Raw genomic sequence first — 15,586 nt, 5'->3', positions numbered from 1 at the left:
ATCCCCAGGATGGACCACCAGCAAATTAGCCACTGACTGCCAGCAGTGGGAAGCAGGAAAGGACGATTTTGGTCACAAAACTAGTGAGAGCCCTGCTTTTAATAATCACCGTATCACAAAAGGGAAAACTACTGCAAGAAGGAAAAAGCACTGGAAATGCAAATGCAGATGCATGGCTGTAAAATCACCAGGTTGAGCCCTCCGCTGTGTACATGGAGGGATTCAGTGACCCTGAGGGAGCCTTACCTCCTGAATGAGCCAAGAATATGCCTTGCAGAGTATTAGGCAATGTCATGTAATATGACTACAGCAGCAAACACAAAGGCTCTACAGTGTGAAGAACAACACTGTGAATTTCACAACTGCTGAAATCTCAGAATGATTTCTTTAAAATTCATTTTCAGCACAGGAATAAAACTTAATTAGTCTTTTCTTACCATTAGTCATTTTTAGAGGTTCATCTGAATACCTGAAAATGCACAATATTCCAAATTCACACAGCACTAAGCCAGAAAAACGCCACCCTGTATGATCAGTATGGGATGTGTAGAGTGCAAAGTTGTTTACCCCATGGGACACTTCCCAGTCTGAGAAAGCTTGCAAGATGACTAAAGCTGTCACTTTGCCTTTAAGCCTTGAAAAGAGCAATGGGAACTTCTGTCAGCTGAAGTCTGATCAAGGACATGCAGAGCAAAAACCCAGGAAGTCATTGACACCACCTCAGAACAGGCAAAACAGCCTCTCCTTGAGGACTTTTCTTCCAGAAACAAAAATGCTACCAGTGGCATGAAGAACTTTATCTGATCATCCCAGCGCCTCAGCTTCAGCGCAGTTTGATGCACGCTGGCTGAGCCAGGGAGTGAACCTGTCATTTCTGCTTAAGAAATCCCCAACCACTGGCAAGGGACATATTTTCAGCAGATCTTACGAAAGTTCATAAATTAATTCATACAAAGCAAAGAAGTTCACTGCACAGAACACAAAAAATGTCCTCATTACTCAGTTCTCACCCGAGTTTATTGCCAGTAATTGGTCATGTCTATCAATGCTGTTGGTAGTAAATCAGAATCTCTTATTTAAAGCCTTAAAGCTGAATGAAGTCTCAGACACTGCTGAGCCGCGAGGGAGCTGAGGCACAACGGAACCAGCCAGTAAAGGTGACTGCAACTTGACACGAGGGATAGGACAAAAATATAGTCACAACCTACACCCAAACTGGGCCAGATTCCCAGTTCGTGGTACAGATGTTGCTCCCACAGCCTGCAGTGATGAAAAGCACTGACATTCAGTGTGCAGTGTGCCCGGCAACCTGGGGCTGGCCATGGACGTGCTGTGACTGTTGTGCCAGGCAGCGGAATCTCTGTGGGACTGTCACACCCTCAAGGGGTGGCCCCCAAGGCCCTGTGCAAGGAGAGGGGCAAAGGATCGTGGCTGTAAAACCTCTGGACGCTGCACTCATCAGCCAGCACCGCTGAGGTCCCAACCCCCCCCCCACACCAGCCAGTGGGAGTGGAAGGGCTGCATAGGTGGTGCGATGGCTGCCACTGGTTCACCAGAAGCATCTCACGGGGCATCCCTGGAGGGGAAGGACCCTGTCCCTCACCTTGGGCCAATGCACCCACCAAACAGCAAGTAACAGCATGGTGGTCAGAAGAGGGTGACGGGTGGATGAGGAACCTGACCTGCCTTCCCAAAGGCAAGACAGAAGGCAGTGAGAAAGGATGCTGTCACACCGCCAGCCAGCTCCCAGTGCCTGCCGGACGCACCATCAGCCGGACGCACCATCAGCCAGGCCCGGGGCCATCCCCAGCGCCGCCATCTGTATCTGGCTATCTCCGGGGCAGTCGGGCAGTCGGTGTCTGGTGGTTACCCTAATTATTTACAGCAGGTATTACAAAAGCGGAGGCCTCTGCTGTGCTCGGCCCTGTACAAACTTGCAGCAGGCAAACTCCAGAGACACGGCGCCTCACTGCACAACAGCACATGGCAAAGAGATACAATGAGCATGAAGGGACAGAGAAGGAGGAGGAAAAGATAAGCAAGAAGGAAAGAGGAACACCAGCATGTTTTGTGTAACAAGCTTTCAGCATCCACCATGTCCTAAAATGTGCCCAGGGTTCCTGCTTTGCATAACCAGTGCAAACAACCAGTACCTGCTGCCAGCAGCTTGGTCAACAAACCCAAGTGTTAGGTTGCCAGACCCAATACAGAATAATGCCGGGTAGCTTAGTAAGCAGGACCTAAAAGTTAATCTGTCTTACCTAACATTCCAACAAACTCACGTAGATTTGCCCACATTGCTTTAGCTCATAACAAATCCTTCTGCAAACAGCTTTGCAAAACCAACCAGAAGGCAGCAGCAGATTTCATGATCTCAAGAAACTGAAGTTAAGATGGGATTTAAACTAGCAGGCAATTATCTGCCAGACAGAGAGCTCCTCACGCAGAGCACACATTGCTAAATTACACCGTGTTGGTAAAAGGGCCAACATTGGAAATACACCCTATGAGAAGGGAAAACAAGTGAACCGGTGGGATAGTGCAATCAGTCATTGCTGCCAAGAGACCCTTCCTGCATGTGTCAGTTCCATACTGGCGAGCTGTAGCGTCAGCGAGCACATTGCAGGAAAAGCCACAGGATCCAAGCAACGAGCAGCAACATGTTGATAATTACTAGCAAGTCTATCATCACAGCAAACTGCAGGGAGAAAGAGGATTAAACAGCAGGAGAAGATGGGCTGAACTCTGGATATTTAGCAGTGTTATTTAAGTCTGAGCCCATGAATCCTCCCATAACTGACACTTTAGCCCATTTGGGAACCACTCTACTTACAAGCAAAATACATTTACAAATAGCTAAAGCCAAAAGACAAACAAATCAGCTCTGATCAACAGGAAAGTACTCCCTGGAAAGCCTTATGGTTCTTGTTTATTTTATCTTTGAGTTACTAGGTGGGAAGAGCTGAGTACCTGGCTACAGCCAGAACTGACCTAGTCCTGACATGGCCTGAACGGATCATGATGCAGCTTTTATTATGGTCTAAATAAAATCCAGCAGCTGAGAGTCAAAGCCAGACTGCCCACACCACTGCTCAACTGAAGAGGAGGTGCCCACATACACGAACATAAGTCAGAAAGCCTCCCTTCCATAACCCTGCAAGTGTGAGCAAGACCCTGTAGCTTATGGCACTTACCAAAGGAGAAACGTAAGTCACACAATGGCTTCTGAACCTTATTTGGCTCCTCTTTAATGTATAGCACAGTAAGAGCTTTGAGATCAAGGGCTGGAGGCCAGCCCATCTCTGCCCTCACTAAGTGTTCTGATCGCTATGCTGAGTGAAGTGCCCAAGCTGCAGCAGGATGGTATTTCAAGTGCACCCACTTTATAGGACACTTAACTGCCTAAAACAGGATACTGCTGCAGGGAACGGGCACCTAAAAGTGAGGCACGGTGGCATTTGATGGTTAGATGTAAGTGATCTACTGGACCTAAGCTGTGAAAGGTGCCAAATGCCTCTTTCTAGCCATGCTGAGCTGTGTCTGGAAGCTGGCAATCATGCTAAAACAAGCAATGCACTCATGTGGGACATCTTCTACATGACTTAAACTAAATTCAGACAGCTAAATAAATAAATACATTTAAAAAATAAAAATCACAGCTTGAATGTTAAAAGGTCTTCTTTAGAAATAGGCCCAACATGAATACTGCCTCAAGCACAAAAGTAAACTGTGCTGGGCTGGTTCCCGGGAAGTCCAAAAGTGTTATGACTGGAATTCAATTCAATAAACTGAAGGACTTGCTAACATCAGTTCTGAATAGGGTCAAGAAGTCTGATCTGGAGCTAGTGAAACGAATGAGTAAACCAAACAGATCAAGCAGCTCTTGTACCTACAATATGTGCTCTGGTGGCATGGCAGCTACAGAGAATCACGTTCACATTTGCTTCCAAACCTAACAGTCCCTTGGGATTAAACTGTAAAGACAGACTTCTAGGTGCTGGCCATCACATCTCTGAAACTCAAATCTGATTACACAGTGCCTGCTTTACCCCTTTTGGTGGGCTCCACATGCTTTTTCGTCTCCCTGAAACTGGACCTAGCCCACGGACTCTGCAGAATGCAGGAGATGCCGTGATGACAGTGGTTGTTAACGATGGCCTCTCCTTCTCTCTCCTTCAAAAAGCAATGAAATACTTTGACCAGATGTGCCACATTCAGAAGTGCTGGAGACCCATCGGAATGTAGCATCTATCACACATTCAGCAGTGGTGTTGAAAACAGATTACTTGCCTTTGTATTTGATAAGCATAACATGTCTATGTTTATTATGTGGTCCCCTGAGGATTTATTACAGGTTTACCATCTCATTTATTTGCTTTTTTAGTGCTTGGCAAGTGTAAACACTGGAATAAATACGAAGGTGGTTACAGCTTAGCAGAATTAACGACTTGTTGAAACAAAGTCCAAAAGTTTCCCCTTCTCTCCAGCAAATCCTACTTTTCTGTCCAACTGCTTTTTATCCACGTGTGAAGATCATCTTTCTGAAGCATTTTAAAATTTTCTGTCTTTGTTGAATGCCAAATCCCCATAAAAGCATACTTTCCCCCTTCATTCACTCAAACTCTTGACAATATTTGAAGTCTTCCGTAACATTATCCATGGCAAAACACTTTCCTGTTCACAAATTACAACCTCCCCCACCCTTTCCATCTAGTCTGCTAAGCCTGTTACTACAGGCAGTTTGCTGTAACAGAAATAAGTACAATCATCCTCACAAAGAAAACAAACTCTTTCGTCCTGGTGCAAACATTGAGGGTGGGTTCATCCCACTTAACTTTAGCCACTTAACAGCAACGTAATTAGTTCAAATGAGGCATTTATTTTCCCTCTTTAATCAGTGGGGTGAGATGGGCATCTCCAGCCACAGCCCTCCTGCCTATCAACCCATCATGGCTGCAACCTTCCTGACTACCTTTGAAGAGATACCAGATTTCTTGGGCAGATCATGGTAAGTGATACGAATCTGACCATAAGAGCCAAGCTGTACCCTCAATAACTCTGTTTCAACCCAACAAAATCAACGCATTGCAATGGAGTCTCAATCAAAGTGTCTTACAAAAAAGGTGTTAGGCAAATCTCGCCACACAAAGAAGAGATCACCCAGTGGCAGGTTTCTAAATCTTCCCTGAAGATTAGATCCTGGCCCTTTTTGAACCTGTACTGCATCCATAAATAGTTCAGTGTTTTTCAACACTGAAACAAGAGCTGCACTGAGGGGGTAGGGGCGATAATAAAACTGTCACTTGTCACAGAAACACAAAGTGGCAAAACTGAATTAAATCGGGTCCTAGATGTTCTTTCTTCCAAGCAGACAACTGCTGTGAACAAGGCTTTGAAGAACCGAGCCCATCATCAACTTTTTCTGTACTCTGATTTATGCAATCTTTTGGCCAAATACTCTTTAAAAAAGGAGCAGACAACAAAAAGGCCTGTCATTCATAAAAGACAGCACTGCCATACTTGTTTCTCAAATGACAAAGTAGATGTCAGAGCAGTTGGAGTACTCTTTTACCTAAAACCAACATCATTCCCGCAGAAACCAGGACAGAAAAACTGCAACTTGGAAGACTGCCAGAAAGGGTCATTACATCTGATCTGAGTATCTTCAGCTCTTCTAACCCTCCTACATTTCCTAAAGACTCTCCATAGGTATTTTTGGAAATACAAGTCAGTATGCCAAAGGAAGCCAAGAGAGACAGCTGCCCAAATCCTGTAAATCAGGCAATACTGAGGTAAGCAAGGAAGTTGTGTTACTACCTCAAACACTCAAACGTAGAGAGTCTGCCCCACCAACTGCTTATCAAACTCCAGAGGGCTTATAAAAGAGAGGGAGAAGGGATAGAGAGCAGAGATCTTGTGTCTGACATTTGATTCTCCCCATACTCATCCTCCATGCATGAGCATTACAGCTGGAGCTGCCTAAGCTGCTAAATATTGAAAAGGTATTTTTAGCACATAGGTTTAGAAGAGGTTTCTGCTTCGCGTTTGCCTGTTTCTTGCCCAGAAAGTAATTCTGCTCCCGACTTCTAGAGCAGCCCATTCCCAGAGTCTTTCTGTCAGCCTCACCTGACCCACCAGGGAAGCAAAGGGCCCTGTGAAATCATAAGCTGAACCCATGCTACAGTGCAGTTATTGCTGTCTGTACCCAAAACAACCAGATGAAAGCGAGCTCAGCTATGCCAGCATATGCGGCAGTTACACATCTGGCTGAACTGTAAACACTGTCAGAGGTGTTGCCTGCTGTCACATGCCCCTGAGCTCGTGAACCCTGAGCACCCAGCCAGCCAAAACGCTGCAGTCAGCCCATCAGCTGCAGGGGTGTCTGGCAGACCTGCAGCACACCCCGAGGAGGAGGCAGAAGACCACGGATGAGTCTCTCCAACCCTTCCTTGAAGATGCTGGGAGACACCAGGGCCACGTTCCAACCAAACCGGTGGAAACGTGCAGACGCCTGGGTTCCCATCCAAGCATCTGCTAAGGGCCTCACCAGGAAGCACCCTACCAGAGCACTGGTGAGCATAGTACCTACCTTCACATAATGCCATACTTTAAAACCCAGCGTTATTTTCCTCAGTCATGAGATGCCTGAGCGAATCCATTCAGCTCAAAGATAGGAGTCAACAATGAAAGGGAGTTTCAAGATACTAAGTATATGCACTGAAGGAAAACAGACCATTCAATGAGCCAGGTAAAATTATATGCTTTATCAGCAGCCAGCCACTTCCTCAGGTAGCACTTGGGATGTTGGAGATAACAGAGTATAAAATCCCAGTGCTTCACAACACCTCCTTTCCCCTCTATTGCTTCTGCTGCATGTTTACTATCATCCTAACATCCAAACCTAGAAAATTGTTCCTGTATTCTAAACAAAGGGTTCTTTTGCCACTACCCCTGACAACAATTCAGTGTTTACTCTGTATCTGGCAGTTTGCAGCAGGCTCCACCACCCCAGCCCTAAACCTATTCTGAACTGCCAGGAAAGGTGTGACCAGAACAACAGAACAAAAGAGGATTCTTCCCAACCCACAAGTGCAAGTCAGACATAAGAGCACTTCCATGGCTTCTACAAGGGAAGCGAATCACAAGGGAATACACCAAGGAAACCAATTCATTAATACACCCTGAGGCTTAAAAAGTAATAATAAACATATAAAACTATAACTAATCCAATTAAAAAATGGTTATTACAACCACTGCCTATTTGCAAACAATTTGAAAATAAGGGAAAAAAGTTTTCCAAGTAATCCCACCATTACACTTTCTCCCTCTCACATCTTCAGTCTCACTCATCTTAAACCTTCTCGTTGTTATCCTAAAATCTCCTTCTTTTCTGAAAATCACTGAGAAAAGCATCAACATTAAGGCAATAAAAAAATAAACCAAAATGATTGGTACAATGGAGCAAAGTGTGTACAAAACCAGCCAAACCCCCTGCTGCCTCAGTCAGCCACTTCTTCTCACACCCTCTCAGTTAAGGCAACCCAATAACATGTTTTTAAACAGCGCTGCTGAGCTGGGGTTATGTAGGGCTTTGACATACACTTTTTTTTCCTCTGGCAGCTGATTGTGACCTCCAGTATTTCTGGTTCAAAGTTTCATTTTGCGGGATGAGGTTAAAAAGTGCCACCTGCATATATGCTTCAACCACCAAGACATTCCTAAAACCTGTAACCAAACCCAGGAACATACAGCCTGCACTGTACAGAGACAGAAACAGGGAGAAACAAACATTTTTAGTGATAGCTATGTTGAATAGTAGCATTTTTTGAAAGAATTTGATGGACAAACTAGCTTTATCTATTTATAAGCTTTTTATAGAGTGCTGTGGTAAACATTTATCTTTTGTTTATCACTTAGGGACCACTATTTTAGTAAAGAAAATGCTTAATCACAGTCACTTAAGCTGCAGGTAACTCCTTATCTTATTTATTTTACATGTAGGAGATACCTTTTATCTCAGTAAAAAGTTGCTTTGCGAGTCAGCCTTTCACTAAATATTTTCCTCTCATAGCCGTAAATGTTTTCCTGTCATTTGAAACAAAAATAAACCACTCCTATGAAATCCAGGGATGAAGAGGAAGGAAGCCCATAGGAAAGCAACAAGGCAGGCACAGCTTTTTATCGGCTGGAGCAGACCATACAGTTGAAAAGGGAAAGTCACACTCCTGCAGGCTGGAGGGACGTACATCAGAAATGCATCTCACTTACAGAAGAGATTAGACTATAGAACCTGCATGGAAGAATAAGGCATTTAGCACAGCAGATCCAGGAGCTACCCTGATTTTAAAATTACAGTCACTACTCTTAATTTGCTATTTTAGGAAAGTAAATGTGTATGTTCAAAACCACTGCTATTAACCTCTATCAGTCATCCTTCAATTCAGCCCCACTTAAAACACCAAGTAATGACTGGGAATGCAACCTTGTAGCTCCTGGTGTCATCTTTTCCTGCTTGGTCCCTGCAGCCTCAGCCACTGTTCTCTCATCCCTCACCTTAGTGCAGGATGCACGCATGAAGTGCAAGCACCCAAGGTCCCCAGGAACACCAGCGTGCAAAAGCCCTGCAGCCACGGCACACACCCGAGACACCTCCTACCTGGAGAGAGAGAAGGAGAGACTTCCACCCATCCATTTCCATCACCTCCTGACTGTATAACCCACAGGGATCCCACCGCAGCTGCACGAGGGAGTGTTTCCCTGGGAGGGGGCTATAGAGTGCAATTCGGGTGCTAACTACCCTTCACTGACCCTGAAAGCAAGCCCTGCAGTCAGCCTGAAGCATCACTCCTAAAAGAACCATTTTCCCTGAGGAAAGCCCTCAAGACCCCAGCAGCCTCATCTGCCCCACTCCCAAAGACAGGGGCATGAGGCCAGGGTTCACCCTGATGCTGCCAAGGCACCCAGCCCGCATCCCCAGCAGTCACCCCATGCTCACCCTCTGCTCCCAAAGGTGCCCCTGTGTTTTCAGAGACACCTTTTCCTTCTAGTTTCTTTTTCCCTTTAATTGCCAATCTTCACACACACAAGTAACCCCGCAATGACTTGCATCTCAGCTGTGCCCTTACCTTTATCAGAAAGGCTAAACCAAAGTATTGCACCTTACATTTGTATGGAGAAGGCACAGAGCTGGAGATCCAGGATCATTAACATAATGACTTTTAAATTACAATAATAATGAAGATCCTTTACCAAGCCTTGAGTGAAAATCCCGGAAAGCTTATTGCAACGCAAATGAGCTCAATCTTAATTTGTATTTGGTGATAGTCAGTAACCTCACTGAATGCTACTGGAGATTAAAAGCCAAAGAAATGTAAAAGATACTTGAGCCTGCATGCCCTCAAAAACACTTGGGTGTCTATCCCTCCCTGTGTGAGGAACACTACCTTCCCAAAATTGTGTATTGTATGTTGTATAATGAATGGTATTTTACATTCATCTGGACCACTCTAAAGCTGTAGCATCCAGTCAGGTTAGGTTTTGTCTGCACTGCTGAATTAGGCTGGGTTCCCAGAGGAGTTTGCACACACATCTATTGTATTCCATTGAGCTGTCGCGGATGATAAGTGGGACTACTTGTGGCAGCACAGCCAAGCAGGTGCCAGCAGCCTTTGCAATGTGATACCCAGGCAAACTTGTGCAACATTTGTGCAAAGTTGAGGCTAGCACCAGCCTTCCCCCCCAGCACCGGCAGGGACCGCGGTGTAATGTTTAACATGGGTGAATGCAGTGTGATTCGAGCAATGTTTAACCCGGTTGTTGACCAAATAAATCCCCATTTAAGGCTATTGTGAACATCACCATGGACAAAAAGTAATCGTTTTTAATGATCCTGTCAATTTAAGTCATGTATTTATTAGTAACACTAAGAAATCTCACACTCGTCTATTCTCGACCACCTGTTTTAAAAGCCCAGAGTGAGATCTTGCCCCCCTGGAAAGCCAGGGCACTATTTCAGCAGGGTCCAGATTTCACCCCAGTTGTTACAACATAAACCTAACGACACAATGTGCAGGCATGGGAAAGTAAGGCCAAGCTCTGCCTTCCCGTAGGTAACCCTTGAAGGTATAATGGAAAATGGAGAACGTGTTTTTGAGGAACCCCTGGAGCCCATCTGGATTGGTTTCATCCAAAAAGGGTCCAGTTTGTTCACTCAGACCCTGCATGACAGGTATGGGCAGAGGGGTTACCCAGAGAGATTCACTTCAAAGGAGACTGACTTCAAAAGCTCCTTCCCCATCCAAAGCAGAATGCTAATACGCACACCACCCACATTCCTCCTCCTCCGCTTGGGTCTGTTCCTGAGGGGCTGCGGGGGCACAGCCAGGCAGGTACCAAGGGAAAGCCGGGCAGGTACTGAGCCTGCCCAGAGCTTCCCACCATCCCGCATAGCTCCCAACAATGCTGCTGCCATTGGGACATGTTCTAAGTGCCGAGCATGCTGTTCTCAGGTTTTACAAAACCGATTAACCCCATCTGCTTGTTTCCCATGATTCTTAAAGTTTGTCTACACGCAGAAGGCAAAGTCACTTTGCTTATTTGAACAGTGCCCAAGTCAAATGAAAGAATGCCAAGTATCATTGTCTCAAAGTAGATCAACTGAGGAGTTCAGCCCCTCACTAGCATCACTCACACTCATGTGCCTCCGCAGCACCACACATCAGTAGGAGGAACTACGATATTTATAGCAGCAGTATTACTTCCAACTTGTATATAGACCAAACTCCCCAAGTTCATAAAGAGCTCCAGTCCTCCTCTGACCCGAAGAGCAGCTGTGAGCAGGGCAGGACTTGGTGTTTGTCTGGGTTGAGAGGTTAATGGCTACTCCACAGACAGTTTTTGGGTTAACTGGCAGGTCATTTTAGCAGATGATTTGCAGGTATTTCACAAACCTTGGAGATAACCCTGTGGAGTACTTCAGTCTTGAGCTTCTTCTCCGCTTTTTTTTAAAGGCTGCATCAGATAAACCAGAGAAAGCAGCCAGGTGAGATTGTCCTGGGCTATTCACACACTGCCAAACTCTGCCTTTTCAATTTACAAACAGCAAACTTGTCCAAATGAACGTCAAATGGAGTTCAGTGCTTGTCAAAGTTGTTTTAAAATCCTATTCATAAAAAGCTTTAATCTCAGATATCTCAAGGCTTGCAGCAGACAGACAGACAGTTTTGATCAACATCACAACAGAGTTTCAAAGTTCACACCTTCACCAACATGAAAACGATGCTGTAATGATCAAGCTCCTGCTACTTAAGAAAACAGGTCTTCGTTCCTACCTGAGATTTCATCCACTTGAACTGCATCTGTCATTAGACTGATAAAGAAACAGGCACCTATTTTTCTGTTCTGAATACACTTCCATCTGTCTAAGGAACCAACTTTTCCAAGATGTTCTTGTAAGTTCTTATCTTCTTCTTCTACCAGATGAAGAGCTACTGGTTCAGACAGACAGTGACCACGCAATCACCCGCACCTTAATCCAAATGTTTTTCTTTAAGGTCACAAGCCAACTGTCTGTTTTTTCTGCAAGTCCTCACAGCACACAGGAACAGCATTTATGAGCTACTTTACCACATCAGCTGCCCCCCAAGCACTTTGGAAGAACCAGGAGTGCCTTGTCAGTCCATACACCGCAATAAAATCAGTCAACTTGGTTAATATCACTTTCATTTTCCTTAAGCAAAAAGGAGCTCAAGCCTGCACACACATAGGAGAGCATGGCTTGCTCCCCCGATGCTGCACAACCATGACTACCTACAGTAAAACAAGTGCTGCCAGGATTATATCACAGCTTGATTATTCATTTTTAATACAATCATCCAAAAAGCAGCATCTCCCCAAGTGTCATTTTATGTACCTGGTGCTTTCAGCTATATTTTTTAGCTAAAAGAATACAAAAATTAGTTTTAGGTTGCAGAGGGAGGCAGTGAGGAATGTATCTGGTTAAACCTTTGAAAGTCAACAGAAGTATGGGATCAGGTCCACAGTAAACTTATAGACTGGCACCCGCAGAGGAAATTACTCACTGCATGATTGATGCCACAATTAGAGGCAAAAAAAGCAACTCCATGGTAAACAAGCAACTAAGCAGAAAAAGAATGATATCCTTAAAGCATGTCTGTGCTTATAAAAAAGTATATATTGGATGACATCAAACAGTCTTCACACACACAGAGACACAAAGTCTCAGAGGAAGTTACTGGTAGAGTATCCCTGCCTCTCCCCTCCTCTCCCTCCCTGCAACAGCACTGATTTTGGGGCAGAATTTGGCCAGTATCTGCCCTTAGCACTACCAAAGCAACTCCAGTGCAGTCAGCCACGTTACACAGCTGTTACACAGCCATAACTCAGTGCTTTCAGTTGCCATTCCCCACAGGAACACATGCCAGCAATGCAAACCAGCACAGCTCCACCAGCATCACACCCACCCAGGCCACACCAGTGGAGAAGCAGTCTGAGGATCTACCAGCCAAACCTCCCAGTATGCAGAAGGGAATAAACATGCTCTGTTGCTAAAAAAGCAGAGATACCAAATCTCAACGGTTTTGTTTTGTTTTTTCCTAAGAGGAAAAAAGAAAAGGGAGGGGAGAAAGCATTACAGATGGCATTACAGATACATGCGCATTCCCTACATCTTGGCAAGTCACATCATTTATTATCTTTCTGCAACCACATCAGAAAAGCTTCAGCTGAGGTACCACCTCAGCTGAGGGAGTATATACTCCTCCATGTACACTCATATTTATTTACCCTTGTGATCCACATTTACTAAACAGCTTCAAAACACCACTTCAATCCACAGCACGTGGGCTTGATACATTGCTGTGGTTCCTCTCCCAAAATTTCAGAGACAAACCACTGCTTCAGGAAACCAAAAGCAGCACGCTAAACTGCAAGCAGGCTATTTCTGCCCAAGCCCCCATACTGTTCCAACAAACAGAATTACATGCTTTATGAACCTCAAAAACTTGCTTACCTGAGACCGACACCTTCATGAAGGCTTCCAGGGGTCTGTTGTTGTCCAGATCACGACTGAGTTTGAGTTCCCCAGTGGCAGAGTCCAGAAGGAGCAAGTTTAATTCATTGCCTTGCACAAAAGTGTAGGCCAGGCTGTCAGACACATCAGGATCATGAGCTGGGATCTTGCCAATCACACCAGAGGGGAAGCTGTTGGACTTGTTGGTCACATAGTTATTGAAAAGGATCTGGAAGTCCTGCAGCACAGGTGGGTTATCATTTTGGTCCAGGAGGCGGATGTGCACTGTTGCCCGGCTCACAAGAGGGGCTGAAGTGGCCTGCACCACGATCACGTACTCTGTCCGGCTCTCATAATCCAGGTCCATGAGGGCCGTGAGGTCTCCATTGAGCAAGTCTAGTTGGAAGACCTCAGGGATATTCCCCTCTACGATCTGGTACATGATCTGTGCATTGGTCCCCTCATCAGGGTCGGCTGCACTGATTCGTGCCACAATAGAGCCCACAGGGCTATTCTCTTCCACAAAGATGTCAAATTCGTCCTTCTCAAAGACAGGGGGGTTGTCGTTGATGTCCAGCACAGTCACCTGGATATCCACAGAGGCTTTCAGCGGTGGGCTTCCCCTGTCCACAGCAAAGGCCCGCAGGCTGTAGACAGCCACATTTTCACGGTCCAGCTTGCGCAGTGTGCGTATCACTCCAGAAGTGGGTTCGATGTAGAAGTCTCCATCTCCATCGTCACCACCTTGGAACGTGTAGAGGAGACGGCCATTGAGGCCTGAGTCACGGTCAGTGGCAGACAGCTGCAGGACACTGGTGGAGAGCGGCACATCCTCAAAAACAGAGCCCTGGTAGCGGTCACGCAGGAAGCGAGGGGCATTGTCATTGGCATCCAGAATTAGGATTTCTACATAGGTGGTGTCTGACTTCTGGGGGATGCCATTGTCATGGGCTGTAATGGCCAATGTGTAGGAGGCCTGGTCCTCATAGTCCAACTCCATCAGGGTGGTGATGGTGCCTGTGTCAGGGTCGATGCGGAACTGGGGGATGTTATCGTCCAAAATGTAAGTGATTCTCGCATTCTCCCCCGTGTCTTCATCGGTGGCACTGATGGTGACAATGGAGGTGCCAATGGGCTTGTCCTCACTGACGCTCACTGTGTAGTGGGAGCTCTGGAAGACTGGTCGGTGAGTGTTGGCATCTGTGACATTGATGAAGACCTGGACAGTGTCAAAGCGAGTGCCATCAGAGGCAGTGACTGTGAGCACATACTGCCTTTCCTGTTTGTAATCCAGGGGCAAGGCCAGCGTGATCAGCCCACCTCCGCTCTGACTGGTGATGGCAAAACGGTTCCTGGTGTTGCCACTGGTGATCTGGTAAGTCACTACGCTGTTAACATCCCTGTCCACTGCCGTCAGGGTCAGGACGCTGCTGCCTACAGCTGCATCCTCGTTCAGTCTGAGGTGATACACCTTCTCCGTGAAGGTGGGGTTGTTGTCATTCACATCCAGGACAGTGATGGACACGCTGGCTGAGGAGGTCATGACTGGCACACCATGGTCCCTGGCCTCCACCCCAAAATGATAGTTCTCCACAGTCTCCCGGTCCAGCTCTGCAGCCACTGTGATCCACCCTGTGCTGTTGTTGATCTGAAAAGGGAACCCAGCGTCACTTGCTACGGGGGCACCTCCAGTGGACGGTGCCATCTCTACGAGTTTGTACTCCAGGCGGGCATTCTCCCCTGAGTCAGCATCCACAGCCTGGATGTGCAGCACCGAGTAGCCCAAAGGAACGTTCTCCAGCACCGTGGCCTGGAAGGGAGTGCTCACAAAGATAGGGGCATTGTCATTCACATCCACGACCTGCACTGACACCATGCCACTGGAGTTGATCAAGGGAGGCCTGCCCCCATCCTGGGCTTTGATCCGGAGCGTGTACTCCCTGATAGTCTCATAGTCCAGAGGGTTGATCAGGTCAATGGCACCAGAGAAAGAGTGGATGTAGAACTGGCCTTTCAGGTTGCCGCTCACAATGCTGTAGTGCACCTGGGCATTGCTGCCTCGGTCCCGATCTGTGGCCTGCACCTGCAGTATCTGGCTGTTCACTGGGGCATCCTCTGGAACCTGGACCAGGTAGCGCTTCTCACTGAACTGAGGGTAGTTGTCATTCTCATCCTCCACAGTGATGTGCACCATAGCCGTGGCGCTGCGTGGTCCAGGATCCTTGCCCTGGTCATTGGCTTCCACCACCAGATGGTACTCAGAGACCTCCTCACGGTCCACGGGGGCTCTGGTCCTCACCACCCCAGACCGCGGGTCAATCTCAAAGACCCCATCACCAGCTCCGGGCTCCAACAGACGGTAAAGCATGTTGGCATTGGCTGGGGCATCACCATCGGTGGCGCGGATGGTCAGCACCTCGTAACCCACCTCCAGGTTCTCCCGGATGCTCTCCCGGTACTCGGGCTGCTCAAACACCGGCTCGTGGTCGTTGGTGTCACTCACTGTCACTGTCAGGTAGGTGGTGGCCGAGCGGCGGCGCGGGGAGCCGTGGTCGG

At 46.8% G+C, this 15,586-nt stretch overlaps 1 protein-coding gene across 1 annotated transcript in view; it reads right to left on the bottom strand.

Moving 5' to 3' along the window:
* The window catches only part of LOC104403371 (cadherin EGF LAG seven-pass G-type receptor 1-like), a gene marked incomplete at its 5' end in the record, with an annotated part of 161,343 nt that extends 145,762 nt beyond the window's left edge, over nt 1–15,581 (bottom strand). The window contains 1 exon segment of the mRNA XM_010011482.1: nt 13,031–15,581. Coding sequence (XP_010009784.1) covers nt 13,031–15,581 — 2,551 coding nt within the window.
* Between the last annotated feature and the right edge of the window lie 5 nt (nt 15,582–15,586).

Source organism: Nestor notabilis, unplaced genomic scaffold, assembly GCF_000696875.1.
Source record: "Nestor notabilis isolate BGI_N333 unplaced genomic scaffold, ASM69687v1 scaffold2193, whole genome shotgun sequence".
Taxonomy (NCBI): Eukaryota; Metazoa; Chordata; class Aves; order Psittaciformes; family Psittacidae; genus Nestor; species Nestor notabilis.
This window is presented reverse-complemented; position numbering and strand designations above follow the sequence as displayed.